The sequence below is a fragment of the Heliangelus exortis genome, chromosome 1, assembly GCF_036169615.1.
Source record: "Heliangelus exortis chromosome 1, bHelExo1.hap1, whole genome shotgun sequence".
Lineage (NCBI taxonomy): Eukaryota > Metazoa > Chordata > Aves > Apodiformes > Trochilidae > Heliangelus > Heliangelus exortis.
The window spans coordinates 119,974,479-119,989,204 of NC_092422.1; the positions used below are offsets into that span (position 1 = coordinate 119,974,479).

Here is a 14,726-nt window from a genome sequence, read left to right on the forward strand (position 1 = left end):
CAGCAGATTCTGGCCTGCTAGATTCTGTGCGGTCCTGCATGTAAACTTCAAATATAAACTAATATGTCCTTATAGAAAAACTCTTCAAAATAAACAATTACAAAACCACACATGCTGTCTTTCAATTTATAAGTCCTTCATCCTCTGTGGGTTCCTTGTCATGGTTGCACACTAAGCATCCTTGAAGTAACAGGAGTGTCCCGGTTCACTAAGTGGGAACAGCCCATTTTTGCCCAACCTGCGAGCAGAAGCCCTTCAGTGCTGTGGGGTGTAGAGCTGGGGCTTTGGATCTGACCAGAAATTTAACAGCTCGGCAGCACTTGGGGGGCTGGGACGCAGTTTTGCTGTTACAGAACGTGTGAAGGGGCAGCTCCCCCGGAGAGGGCGGACGGGGACGGAGCGGCTGCAGCCCCGGCTGCCCAGAGTGCGAAGGCCAAAGGCGCCTTCCCAACCCCGGGTTGTTTGGAGTTGGGCCGGCCCTTTCCCCTCGCCATCACACCGGGCTCCGGGGCACCTGGCAGCCTGCGTCTGCTCCTGGCAGCCGGCGGTGCGGAGGGAACGGTGACGCTGAGAGGCTTCAGGGTAGCGCGGTCTATCGGGAGCAACAGTCCCGCCCGGAGCCCCGCCCCTACCGGGAGCTTCCGCCCGTCCCGCCATCGCCTTCCGCACCGCCGCTGCGTCCCGGTTGTGCTTTTACCGGCGGAGCCGCAGTCGCACCCCGGTGCCTCAGGCTGGCGGCCGGCCCTGCGGCCAGCGGCGGGAGCTCCGCCTCTGCGAGCGGCGGCGGCGGGATGCGGTCGGTCAGCTACGTGCAGTGCGTGGCGCTCGACTTCGGCAGCAATCTCTTCCCGCATGCCATCTGCCTGGGGGACGCCGACAACGACGCGGTGCGGAGCCGGGGGGGCGGCCCTTGTAGCCAGCGAGGGTGGGCGGGAGGATGCGGGGTCGGCGGTGGTGGCGGCCCCGAGGGCAGTGGGCTGCGGGCTGCGGTGCTTCCCCAGGAGGAGTACTGGGCCCGGCTTGGGTGGCGAACTGGAGCGAACCCAGCAGCGGGCTGCAGCCGTGCTCGGGGTGTGCCCTGCACCGCTCACCGAGGGGAGGGAGTCGGGCCTGGTCGGCCTTGGGTAGCAGACTTTTATATGAGGGAATAAAATAAGTCTTTTTTTTTATTCTTTTCTTTTTTTCCCCTTTTTATTTTTTTTTACTTTTTCTCTTTTCCGTTTCCCCCTTTTTCCTTTTTTGTCTTTTTTCTTCTTTTCGTTTTTTCCTTTATTTCTTTTTTGTATTTTTTCTTCTTTCTTTTTTTTTCTTTTTCTTTTTTCCTTTTTTTCCCCCCTTTTCTCTTTTTCTTTTCCCCTTTATTTCTTTTTTGTCTCCCTTGTCTCTCTTTTCTCTTTTTTCCTTTTTTTCCCCCCTTTATTTCTTTTTTCTCTTCTTTTTTTCTCTTCTTTATTCTCTTCTTTATTCTCTTCTTTATTCTCTTCTTTATTCTCTTCTTTTTTCTCTCTTTTCTTTTCTCTTTTTTTTTCTCTTTTTTCCCCTCTTTTTTCCCCTCTTTTTCCCCTCTTTTTCCCCTCTTTTTCCCCTCTTTTTCCCCTCTTTTTCCCCTCTTTTTTCCCCTCTTTTTTCCCCTCTTTTTTCCCCTCTTTTTTCCCCTCTTTTTCCCCTCTTTTTCCCCTCTTTTTCCCCTCTTTTTCCCCTCTTTTTCCCCTCTTTTTCCCCTCTTTTTTCCCCTCTTTTTTCCCCTCTTTTTTTTCCTCTTTTTTTTCCTCTTTTTTTCCTCTTTTTTTTCCTCTTTTTTTTCCTCCTCTTTTTTTCCTCCTCTTTTTTTCCTCCTCTTTTTTTCCCCCTCTTTTTTTCCCCCTTTTTTTCCCCCTCTTTTTTTCCCCCTCTTTTTTTTCCCCCTCTTTTTTTCCCCCTCTTTTTTTCCCCCTCTTTTTTTCCCCCTCTTTTTTTCCCCCTCTTTTTTTTCCCCCTCTTTTTTTTCCCCCTCTTTTTTTTCCCCCTCTTTTTTTTCCCCCTCTTTTTTTTCCCCCTCTTTTTTTTCCCCCTCTTTTTTTTCCTCCTCTTTTTTTTCTTTTTTTCCCATACCTTCTCTATTCATTTGAAGCTCTCACTTTACCTCATTTTGCTTTGCTGTCTCTTCCTACGGGATGGCTTTTATATGTGAATTCTGTATTTATTGTTGGGGGGGGAGTGTTTTGTTACTGTGATTGTGAATTTCCTGTAACTAACCCAATTCTCTCCTACAGCTGAATGAACTGGTGGTGGGAGACACCAACGGTAAACTCTATGTTTACAAGAATGATGACAGCAAACCCTGGGCTGTGCGATCTTGCCAAGGAATGGTCAGTTTTCGAAAAAAATTGTAAATAGTTGGGCCATTTTGGTGTGTGTGCAGCCAAACGTCCTTGACCACCGACTAGGAATATGCTGAGTAGAGGATAATGGCAGCCAGAACTGGTCCTGATGCCTTTCATGTAGTTATGAAAACCTTGGGTTTGCCCGCAGCCAGCCCCATGGGAGAAGAGTGATGAACAAAGTATAGAAAAAACACAGGAAAAAGGATTCTGTCCCCCCTGACCCTGCTCCTGTGTACTGTGGATTTTGTCCCAGGGTTCTGGCCAGATGTGTTTGTGTCTGACTGTGCTCTCTTCAGCCTTGAAAAGGTTCAAGAGGTGGTTCATGAGAGAGGAGGGGGTAGGGAAGAGGTTGTTTTGGGTTGCTTTCTCTCATATGTAACCTTTTTTTCTCTTGCAGCTCACATGTGTTGGTGTGGGAGATATCTGCAATAAAGGAAAGGTGAGAGCAGCCAAACTCTTCCTATCTGTGTCTGTAGGGCATTTGAGGGGTGCTTAGGAGTTCAGGGTCATGTTATATCCTGAGTGTGGAGGATGTGTTGCAGGTGCTTTCTCTCCCTTGCTCATAGAGTGTTAACACATCTGTTTTAAAACTGTTTTTCTGTTTACATAAAACTTTTATCTGCCTGTGAGCCATATGTAGTTTTTAGAGAGCAAGGAAATCCATCCTGTCTTCAGAAAGCACTATTGATTTATATGTCCCCCTGTGTGAGAACCACAAGGCTTTGGTGATTTGAGGGTTGCTCTTTTTTCTCAATGGCTTTAGCTACACTCTGTTCTGGTTTCTGGTGCAGACCGTGGCCTTCTGCCACTTAGCTGTGTGCCCTAAGGTCATCTAAACAAGAATAAGCCACAGAATATTCTAGACTCCCAAGCAAATTCCACTGGGTCTAATATGACTCCTTTTTGCTGGACTGCTAGTTCTGGGGGTTAACCCGGGATCACCGAGTCCAAAACTCCCACTTTAGGCAGCTTTTCTAAAATACTGTGTGTGCTCCAGTGGGGAGCAGAGCTGAAGTGAGTGTTGAGAAAGGAACACATTTTGGGGGATCGATGCACACATCGGCTTGGCTTTGTATCCTGAGAAGGATGAACAAAGAATTTTGGACCCTGCAGTACCTGAGTAGTTTGTACGCTGTCCAGAACCATTTTCCTATTCCCTCTGTAGCAGTCATCAATCTTGTTGGATCTCCTCTTGTTATCTTCCCTCCTCCTGATGTGGAACAGCTTCTGCAGTTTCTAAAATGGGAACAATCCAAAGTTGGTTTTTTTTTCTTCCCTTTTAGAATCTTGTGGTGGCAGTGAGTGCAGAAGGCTGGTTTCATCTATTTGACCTGACTTCTCCAAAACACCCAGATGTTTCAGGACACCATGAGGTTGCTGGAGCAGAAGAGCAGAAGCCAGTGTTCAAGCAGCACATTCCTGCCAACACCAAGGTCATGCTGATCAGTGACATTGGTGAGCTGTGAAGCTGGTGTGGGGAGTGCAGGGTGAGGGAGCTCGGGGACATGAAGTAGTGAGGGAAAGAGAAAGTTTGTGGGAGTCACAAAAGGCAAATTGCAATCTTCCTGAAACAGGTGATCCAACAAACCATAACCCAAGTCATGGAGGAGAGAAGCAAGAGCTTTAGGATTTTTCCTGAAGTGAATCTTCTCATTACAAGATTGGTTTTCTCAGGGATGTTACCTGATGGAACCCAGCTCAGTGCTTTCTCAGTGCTGTGGGTCCTGGGGCTATGGAAGCATGAGAGATCCCATCTGTCTCCTTGTGTTCCTTGCAGATGGAGATGGGAAGTGTGAGTTGGTGGTGGGTTACACTGACAGGGTGGTACGTGCCTTCCGCTGGGAGGACTCAATGGAGAATTCAGATCATGTCTCTGGGCAGCTGCTCCTGCTGAAGAAATGGCTGCTTGAAGGTCAGGTAAGGAACCAGGATGTCTAGAGGAGAATTTGTAATACAGTCTTCAAGAGGTAGCTCTCCCAAGGGAAGAAACACAAAATCTGAGCCCTGTGAACAAAGCAATTGTTGTGTTGATAACTTAAAAGATCTGTCTAGTGATTGTCCAATACACGTGGAGAAGCTGGCGGGTTGATCTGTGAAACAGTCATAGAATCATAGAATCAGAATAGCTAGGGTTGGAAGGGACCTTCAGGTTCATCTAGTTCCAACCCCTCTGCATGGGAACTTCCACTAGATCAGGTTTCTCCATCAAACCTTGTCTTGAACACTTCCAGGGAGGGTGCAGCCACAACTTCCTTGGGCAACTTGTTCCAGCATCTCACCACCCTCTCAGGTGATAGCTTTTTCCTGATATCTGATCTAAATCTCCCCTCTTCATGTTTGAAACCATTACTTGTCCTCTTGCTACACACCCATGTAAAAAGCCCTACCCCAGCTTTCTTGTAGTCCCCCTTTGGATATTGGAAGGTTGCTGTAAGGTCACCTCTGAGCCTCCTCTTCTCCAGGCTGAACAACCCCAGCTTCCTCAGCCTGGCTTCACAGGGGAGGTGCCCCAGCCCTCTGATCATTTTAGTGTCTCTCCTCTGGACACGTTTCAGGAGCTCTGTGTCCTTCTTATGCTGGGGACTCCAGAACTGGACACAAGTACTCAAGGTGGGGTCTCACAAGAGCAGAGCAGAGGGGGGCCAAGTCAGAACCAAGTCAGTCAGTTGCTCTCACCCAAGTAGAGAGCATTAGTGGAAAATACTAATGTATTCTTCAGTGGCTTTTGGTAGGGAAACATAACCTTTTACTGTAGCTTGTACATTTTACTTCTAGCAGAATTTGTCCAGCTCCTGCTCATCTTTGTCAGATTTGTCATATTCAAGTTTGGGTACAAGGAACACAGTGAACCCTTCTGAGGTGTTTAAACTTCTCAGTTCTACTCTTTTTTTTTCTCTATTTGTCTTCTGCCAGTATAGGTGGACAGCCTCTCTGTGAACCCAGGTCCTGATGGCTCACCAGAGATGATGGTGTCTCAGCCAGGCTGTGGTTATGCCATCCTCCTGTGCACCTGGGGCTCGGAGCAGCAGGCCTCTGGGGAGGGAAGAGACAGCTCTGCCTCAAGCAGGTGAAGAGCATTGCTGCCTGGGTAGATGAGGAGATTCTGCTGGAGATGCTTGTCACAAGGGGGCACCACGAGACCACCTTTCAGGGAGGGTTGTGTGTCTGTCTTTGCTTCAGTGACCTAACTGCTGTACTGTTGGGAGTTCATGATTTAAGTCCACCTGCATCCAAGCTTCTATGAATGCTCTTCATCTGTCACTGGGATGAATACTGATTTCCTTGTAACCCCTTCTCTTCTCCTTGGGTTGGGCAAGGAGGGTGGCAAATTGAGCTGAGAGAGAGGGGGGAAGTATTTGGGACTAAGGCAGAGAAATAAGTGGTCTAGACCTGTTCAGCTCCTGGCAGATACTTTGTAATGGTGGAATGATAGTAATGATTTCCTTGACTGGAATATGTGGATTTTTTGTGGGATTTTTTGTTTTGTTGTCTTTCCATTACTGATGAATCAAATTTATTCTTTTTTTAAACATAAGTGAGTTTCTTCATACCTGAGGTGCCATATGTTGGGGGCTTTTTGACCCTTACCATTAAAGCACTAAGTTATGCACAAGCTCTTTCAGTCTTGATTTGTAGAGCTTTGGAGTATACTCCTCTGGATACTGTTCTGGCACAGTCCCAAGTGTGGTTCCCTGAGCTTTCCCTCTCCCTTTTTTCCTTAGTGAGGCTCCTATTCGGGATGTTATCCTACACCAGACATCTGGACGGATTCACAACAAGAATGTTTCCACTCATCTCATTGGTAGCATTGGCCGAGGTGAGAGATTCAGAGCTTGGGGTCTCTGGCACAACAGTTGCTCCTGATAGTTTTTCAGTGTATGAGTCCACCATGAAATCAGATTTCTTGTGGTTGAAAAATGACAGTGGGAGGTAGCTGCAAGAAGAAAAGGAAATAATTTTCTCTTAGCCATCTCCCAAAAGAAGACAGCTAGATATTTGCATTTGAAATTTTTATAGCCTTTGTCCTTCCCTGGGTAGCTCTTACTCTCCATCTAGCACTCAGTTTTTCTGCAGCTTCCAGTGGCCTGCATTTAGTCATCCTGAATGGCTGCTGAGCCTTGTCCTTACAGATGTCCTTGATCCTTGCTTTTGCATGGCTGCAGCTTATGCCTTTTTCTTACTCCCTAGATGCATCTTTTCCTCTCCACAGCCTCATCTTTTATGCTTGCTTTTGTGCTTTTCAGCATTTGATTTCAAATACCTATTGCAGGCTATTGCAGTTTAGAGATGCCAGTACCCTGGAGATAAAAGCCAGCATGAAGTACCATTGATTGCAAGAATCTGCACGTTTCTCCTAAGCAAAGCTTCAAGGGTGGGCATAAAAGGAGGCAGGATGGATCAGCTTGTTTTGGATCTCTCTTTCAGGGGAGGGTGGGAACAAAACTCATCAGATGACAACAACTGCTGTAATTCTCTTACAGGTCGCTCTGGTGAGAACAGTGGCTCGGGTCTCTTTGCCCTCTGTACTCTGGATGGTAAGTCCTACCACTGTTCTGGAAGAAAGGGCTTTGGGGTTGTCAAGACCTGTCACTAATTCAAAGAAGGGAACTAGAGGCTTTTGGTCTTGAAAGGCAGGGAAGATAGGCTTCAGAAACACTTCCTGTTTCAAGCAAGAGAATTTGACTCAAACTTCTTCCACTGACATATTTTATATGAAGGCATAAACCTAAGATAGGAGCTAAGGTAAGAGTTGTCACAGACCAAATCCCCCATAAACCAGGTGTGTGATAACATGCCTGTATTTTAGGATATGATGAAACATCTAAGGTGAGGCTTTACGTTCCTTGCTCTATTGGGTCTGATACTGCACAGGCTGCCTCTCTTCCTGAAACCTTTTGTGTTTTCTATTTGTTACTAGCATGTGCCTTTCTCTCTCCCCTGGTACAGTCTATTCATTTGTGGAGTTCAAAGCCTTCTACAAGCATTAATTACTTGTATGATTCTATGGCTTACAGGGATATTAAAGTATTAAAGCCATACTGTATCAAGCAGCCTGAAAAATGAAGAAGCTGGGTCATTAGCCCAAAGGCACACTGAAAGTTTAGCAAGAGAGTGAGACTAGAACTTTCATCTGCTGACTCCTAAGTTGCCTGCTTACCCAATGGTCAAACAGCTGTTTGAGATGTCAGTTCAACAGTGCTATTCATGTAGACAGGAGCTTCTAAACCACAGCAGAAATTTCTCCTTGCACTTGAAGGGGCTTTGGTTGTTTCCAAAAGCAGCAAAGGAAATGGATGCTGGAGCTTTAGTATTGCTAGAGAGGAGCTGGCCAGCCACAGGCCTGAGCTGTGTTCTGCTGTGCCCCTTATGAGAAGTGATCAGACAGTCTGCAGTAAGACTGAATATAATGAGCTGAATACAGCCTTTCTGTCCATAAACCAACAGGGTGGAGACAAGATGCTGTGCTTCTCCTCCCAAATATTTAGCCTGACCTCTTTCAGACAGATGTCCATCTGCACAGCAATATCTTGCTAGGAGATTTCTGATTATACTTTGTACCTGAACTGTGGAGCTTCTGCATCTGGCAAGGCTTCCTGCCTCACTGTAGCTCATTCACAAGCCTTATCAAGGCTGTGGGGATAGATTCATGTTTATGTTCCACTCTCTCACGGCTACTCCTCCCTATGGGACATGTTGAGAAACTACTTGTTTATTCACTGTGTCATGCAAGATCTGTTGATGTACCTTGGGAGTCTGTTTTGGGCAGTTTTCTTCTTACTTAGAGCACAATACAATTAGCAGGGCTGGCACCATTTTTCCTCTGTTTCCAGTTACTGCTGACAAGATAGTGGACTTCTGTCCTTCCCAGAACTGAGACTGTTATCTGTTATCAACCACAGCCTGTACCAGGGGACTAGCCCTCTTGTCTGCAGACTCTTAAGTGCTGAAATAGTGTTCAGGGCCCAGTGTTATCAAGTATCTTGCTCCCTTTTAATATTTTCAGTAAGTTGTTTTTTGTTTTGTCTTTTTTTTTCCCTTCAGGGACCTTGAAACTCATGGAGGGAGCAGATAAACTGCTCTGGTCTGTGCAGGTGGATCACCAGCTGTTTGCTCTGGAAAAGCTGGATGTTACTGTGAGTATCTGTGAATAGGGCTGGAGGGATGAAGACAAAAACTCAACACAGCTTTGTGTATATGAATTTAGGAAGGGGAGAAGGAGTATGACTCAGCTGAAAAAGTCTGGGATTATCTCAGGATGACATACAGAGTACTCTGACTGTGCAGGTGCATTCTGCACTTGTGTCTGGTCTCCTGCAAGAGTCTGAGCTGTGTTTGTCTGTTCGATCTAGTGATCCCAGCATCCTGCTTTTTTGTCCTGCAGCTGCTCTTTTATTTTACTGCAAAATTGAATGGTTTTGCACACTGATAAAGCCCTGATTGTATATAAGCTCTCATGATAGATAAGGATTACAGTAGAGAAGAGAATGATGGTCTTTGAGTGCAAAGAGACCAGACAAGTGCAAAATGTCTGGACAAGACAAAAAGTGACATCCTGGTCAGACATAAGTGTTCCATCTCTGAACAAGCAGGAAAGATTCTTGACTGTGGGATAAATCAATGTCCTTGCTAATATGCAGTCTTATGGTTCCTGCAGGGCAATGGGTGTGAGGAGGTGATTGCCTGTGCATGGGATGGTCAGACATACATCATCGACCACAACCGGACTGTTGTCAGATTTCAAGCAGATGAGAATGTTGGTGCATTCTGTGCAGGTGAGGAGCCTGACTCCAAAGCCAGTCCTCAGCATTTCTCCCTCAAAGCTACTATTCCCCCTGGGAGACCTGGAATCCTTTGTCTGTTTGCAATGGGGAATAATTTCACTTTGTGTGTACTAATCTTTCCTCTGGTATTGGGAAAAGTAAGGGTGAGAGAATGCTGAGGTTTGTTTGTGATGGATTATTTTTTTCCAGTCCTTTTTGTAAGTGTCCCACTGCTTTTTTAGTTTGCAGACATCTGAGCTGTTCTCAAATGGAGATGAGGAGCTCCACAGAACCAGCCTGAGCCTTGGGTTTGCTTAGTGCTCCCTCTCAGACCTGCAAGAAGCAGCTTGCAAATACCCAAGCTCCATGCATTAATAACAGTTTAGAGACACTTGGATTGTCTCAAAGGGTCTTCATATACCCGAGTCCATGTTTGTGCCCCTCACACCAGGTGCTTGCTGCTTTCTGCTGATGGCTTTGGTATCTCATCGTGGGATGCTACCTTATTGTTTTCTCTGTCCTTTTGGAAGTAGTCAGATCTCCATCCTTTCACTTCTCAGGCCTCTATGCATGCAAAGGAGGAATCAACAGTCCCTGCCTGGTTTATGTCAGCTTCAATCATAAGATCTACATCTACTGGGATATCCAGCTGGAAAGAATGGAGTCTACCAACCTGTTGAAAATCCTGGATTCTGACCCAGAGTTTGGATATCTCCTGCAGCAGCTTGGTGTGGGTGAGTGCAGAAATGGTAAAGGATGTACAGGAAAAAAGAGAGGAAGGACTGCTGGCAGGTTATGTGCTGGGGATTAGAGTTTCTTGAGGAAGAAGGGCTTTCATACTGCCTGCTGAGAATCCTTAACGACTTTCTTTCTCTCTTTTCCTTAGAAAGAAGTGATGTTTCTGCTGTCAAAGATCTAATTCACAAAACACTCTATTTTCCTGAGGAAGAGCAGCAGAGCAGCTCTTCACAGGATCAGGATCCTGCTGGAACAGAGTCCTCTGACCACTATGCTGTCATCTAGAATCCCTTATAACAAGTCACATGGAAGGTGACATTTTTAATACCAACACGAACTCCACTGCTACTGGAACTGGGCATCTAATGAGGATGAGAGTGTGCTTTTCCTGTCTCTGTCAAAGCTTCTGGACACTAAAGGGAGTACAGGCTGGGTTCTGTGGAGTGATGTGCTTGGCTGTAGGCTTGAGTGAAGGTGATAGGTTGATAAGCTTAGGAAGCTACCAGAACAGCAAGAGTCTAGGGTCCTGCTCATTTGCCTTCCACTACCATTTCCCACACTCTTTGCTAGCTGAAGTGCTTTATGAGTGCCTGTGAAGGAGCACTGAGGACATAGATAGGGAGAGCATAGCTGAGCTCAATCTCTCTTTTGGCCTATTCATACAATTGCTGTAGTGATTAATTCTGAGTTTTTTGCAGTTTCACAGTGCAGGAACTGCAGATGGAGGAACTGAGTTAGGGAGCAGGCAAGAGCCTTCTTTCCCATTTAGCTGTGTTTTTAAAGTAGGCTTAGGCATTGTTTGCCTTTGTTCTGCTGCAGCTCTCCTACCAGTGTATCACAAACTACCTCCTGAGGAGCTGGAGACATTAATGAGAACCTTATGAGTGGGTTGCATATGAGACAGAGCAAAGGTAATTCAGAAAATTCCCTTTAGCAAATGGTAACATTTAAAGGTCCTGCAAGGAGCTCTCAAGTCAAAAAGGTGCTGATGTGGTGGTCAGAGCAGCAGGGCTTCAGTGTGTCAGCTATGGAGAGCTGATAGACCATCTACTGTTGGGCTGAAGCAAGGAGTTGTCTTGAAGCGTGTCAGCTTTGGACTTAAATCTCAAGAAATTGTCATCTCTAGTGATGATGGTATGTACAGCTACTAATCCCAGTGGGCTATCACCACTGTTTCTGGCAAATTAGTTAGTATGACTCCTTGTGCCCTCATCAGTCTCATAGTCCTTTCCTAATGAGGCTGTATCTTGCTGGGGCTGTTAACTAGATCACAGTATATTAGTTTCTTGATACTTTCAGGTTTCTGTTTCAAAACACCTAAAGCTGTTCTTCCTGATTACTGGACAAGTAAGGGTTCTTCCTTCTCTCCCTTCAGGTGAGTTAGTAAAGTAGCATTTGCAACACTTCCTTCCTCCCCTTGGGGCCCAGCTGAGTTGGGGAGAAGCAGGTGGGGTGAACAGGTTGATTTCACTGAATTCTCTGTTACTTTCCACCTAGCACTGTTGCTACCTGATTTTAATTTTACACTCCAAAATCAGTGGAACTGACACAGTGGGACCACAGCAGAGCAGGACTCTGCAAAACAGCTTAGAGAAGCATACAATAGAAATTAAGTTGTAGTAATATTCCTGAACAGGCCTGTTGGCAAATGCTGTGTTTCTATCCGGGACACAGACTGCTGTAGTTCTTCAAATCAAAGGTTCTGTATTTTCTTGTCCTGCTCCCCTCACCCGCAGTTCTGTGGCTTGTGTCTCTTCCACTGGTGACAAACAGGATGGTTACAAGCAACAAAAATGCATAATACCTTAGTTTTCAGTCATGTCTCGCACAACCTGGCATGTGTGTTGTTGCACAAGTTGTTTGTGTTGTTGTGTGCTTTGACAAAAACTGATGGACTTCTATTAAAACTTGTGCCTGCCATGGCCCCATTCAGCAATGTTTGGCTTTGGTGGGGCAGGTGTTCTCCACGGAATTACTCTCCCTTGATCCACTGCTGGGGCCCCAGAGGTTCCTGTAGCAATTGCCTGAGAGCTGGGCCAGGATGAGCCAAATCTAGGTCTTGCAAGCTATTGCAGTGCTGCTGTATTGTGAGTCTTTTGTGAGGCCTAACAGGAAAACAGGATTGTTTACACTCATAACAACAACTCGGTGCCATCTGTCCATGCCAAATATAAACTTTTATTAGCAACACAAGTGCAAGGGTGATACAAATAGTTGTATGACTGAAACTTTGCCATACAAGTCAAATGATTTCCAAGGAAAGAGCATCAAATTGATCCACTGTTGGACTGCTGATTGTTGAGAAGAAAAAGGAAGGGGTTAACAGGGAAGAGATGACAGTTTCTTAAGACCCATCTTTACAAGAAAATGGGGCAAAACCAATGCAAATGTGCAACTTAGCTGTCTTGTTGCCTGCTGCATGCTGTGCAAGCCCAGGCATGCTGCATTGTGGAAAGCAGAGGTGAGAAGATAGGGATGCTACAAATCATCCATTTCCTAAAACACTTCATCTCTCAAAACCATTTGAGACAAAAAAAGACTGGTGTTTGAGGGTTTCCCCTGACAGTTTTTTTACTACTTATAGCCCACAGTATCTTGCTGATGTATTTTTCCCTTGTGCTACTGGTCCTCAAATGAAATCGAAACCTCTCTCCAGAAGAATTAATTGGAACTTGTGTACTGTTCCTTGGCCAAAAGAGGACTTTCTTTGTTTTCATGCTTTGAACTCCAAAGTGACAATGAATAGACTGGCTACAGTAAGTACTTCTTGAAGTTAATGTTTCAGGCTATTTCCATTTGCAACAATTTTTTTGTGAAGCCTACGTCTACTGAAGAAGGAGCCACACAGTTACATTACACTTTAATTGCAACTCATTGCCAATTTGTCCTTGACAGCCAGCACAGGCTACGGAGTTGGAATTAGAAGTTGTTCCTTCCCATGCAGTGGAAAATGTGATTTGCTCCATCTACTCAGTGGCAGACTGGCACACCCACTGGTGCCAGGAAGCTTTTCAATAGGACAGGATTTGCAAGACACATTTGTATGTCCTACTGCCAGTACACAGCAACACTTGGGAGTATTTGCAGATAAAAGATTTGTGGCTTTGGGTATGACACTCAGGCACAGGGTGTGACACACTCAAGATATGACACAGGGCAGGGACAAGAGTTGGACTTGGTGAATCTGATGGGTTCCTTCCAACTCAACATATTCTATGGTTCTGTGATTGTGTGACTCAATTTATTAAGAATAAAGGGAGGGTTGCTTTATTTTCCTGAGGCATAATAAATCCAGTGGCTGTCCTTTATGATCTTTTTTGCTGAATGTAGTTATTTCTATAACTCTTCAGGTATATTTGTCTGTGGAGTCTCTTGAAAGGAGGCTTGACTGCAAATGTAAGTAGGTGGCTCTGGTCTTCAGTTCTACAGCTCGCCTGCGAATAGTGAAAGAAGGAGCAGACATCTGGGAATATGGATGTCTGGAGTTCCCATTTGCTCAAAACTAAAAATGAGATGAAGCCACTGAATTGTCCTGATTCTGGCTTCAGCAGAGTACACATTCTTGGGATAGGTTATCTCTTGCAGATAGGTCTTGGACGGGGTGTCACAAGTCCATCTCACCATCCTCAGGCAAGTTCAGCCCTAGGTACCTCATACCTGCTATGTATCAGTTGCTTCTCTGTTTTGAAGAGTTGCTGTGATAGACATTTCCCTGCTGACTGCTTCACATCTGTTGTGTCCATCCCATTGGAACTAGGATCTGCCTGTCAAGGTGGTTCACAGAAATTATCCTTTTAAAATAATAACATTCTGCTTTTGGAGCGATGGACCTCATCATCCTTGTTCTTCAAGGGTTTGTATTCAGACCAGTGCTGTTTAATATCTTTGTCCATATCAGGACAAATGCCAAAGAACTTTGGGAGATCGAAACCCATCAGGAGTTCTGTTTGATGAGGGGGAGATCAGGTAATGACACTGTAGTATTAGGCTGCAATTCAGGGAATAAGTTAAAGTGAGGTATCAGCTATAGTTTTAGTACCCACAGTTCTCATCTAGTAATTTTTTTTTTTAATTTTTTTTTCTGTTGGCTCTGTGTACAACTAAGATGGGGAGGCTCCAGGATAACTTGGCAGCAGATTCCTCAATGTCATGGGTGAAAGAGACATTTACTGTATGGACCTGTGTGTTCAGCTGACATGGACAGGAGGATGCCTTCTGCTTTGTAGCTGATACCACATCTGAAAAGAAAAGCTCTGACACACTAATTTAGCAGTTGCTTGGAACATCCTCTCTGTGACTGACAGGTGGCATAGTTTATGTGTATGCATGCAACTGTTAACAGCAAAAAAGGGAAGGCTGGCAAGGTGGTGGCACAGTGTGGGAGAGTATTAGCAGCCAGGGGACAGGAAAGTGTTAAAATGATTTTCTAAGAAAGAAACAATTCCTTTTGCAATTAGCAAATATGTCACTGGTGTGGGAGAATGAATTAATTTGCCTGGGGAGAAGGTCTTTTGAGAAGCAGCTGAGGAAACAGGGGAGACTTTACCATTCTCTACAAGTACCTGAAAGGAGGTTGTAGTGACGTGGGTGTCATTGTCTTCTACTCAGTCACAAGTGATAGGACAAGAGGAAATGGCTTCAAGTTGTGCCAGGGGAGATTTAGGTTGGATCTTAGGAAAAGCTCCTTCAACAAAAGGTTTGTCAGGCACTGGAACAGGCTGCCCAAGGAAACGGTCAAGTTGTCATCCCTGGGGCTATTTAAAATATGCGTATATATGGTGCTTAGGGGTATGGCCTAGTAGTGGACTTTTGCAGTGTGCTAGGCTAACAGTTGGGCCTGATGTTTTAAAAGGTCTTTTCTAAC

General features: G+C 45.3%; 1 protein-coding gene across 1 annotated transcript; it reads left to right on the forward strand.

Moving 5' to 3' along the window:
- The first annotated feature begins 632 nt into the window (after positions 1 to 632).
- ITFG2 (integrin alpha FG-GAP repeat containing 2) lies at positions 633 to 13,168 on the forward strand. The gene is made up of 12 exons (XM_071762454.1): positions 633 to 887; positions 2,253 to 2,348; positions 2,761 to 2,802; positions 3,647 to 3,818; positions 4,141 to 4,280; positions 5,282 to 5,430; positions 6,086 to 6,180; positions 6,845 to 6,898; positions 8,406 to 8,497; positions 9,019 to 9,136; positions 9,685 to 9,858; positions 10,011 to 13,168. The coding sequence occupies exons 1-12, from the start codon at positions 792 to 794 to the stop codon at positions 10,145 to 10,147; spliced, it is 1,365 nt and encodes a 454-aa protein (XP_071618555.1). The 5' UTR covers positions 633 to 791; the 3' UTR covers positions 10,148 to 13,168.
- The last annotated feature ends 1,558 nt before the right edge of the window (positions 13,169 to 14,726 follow it).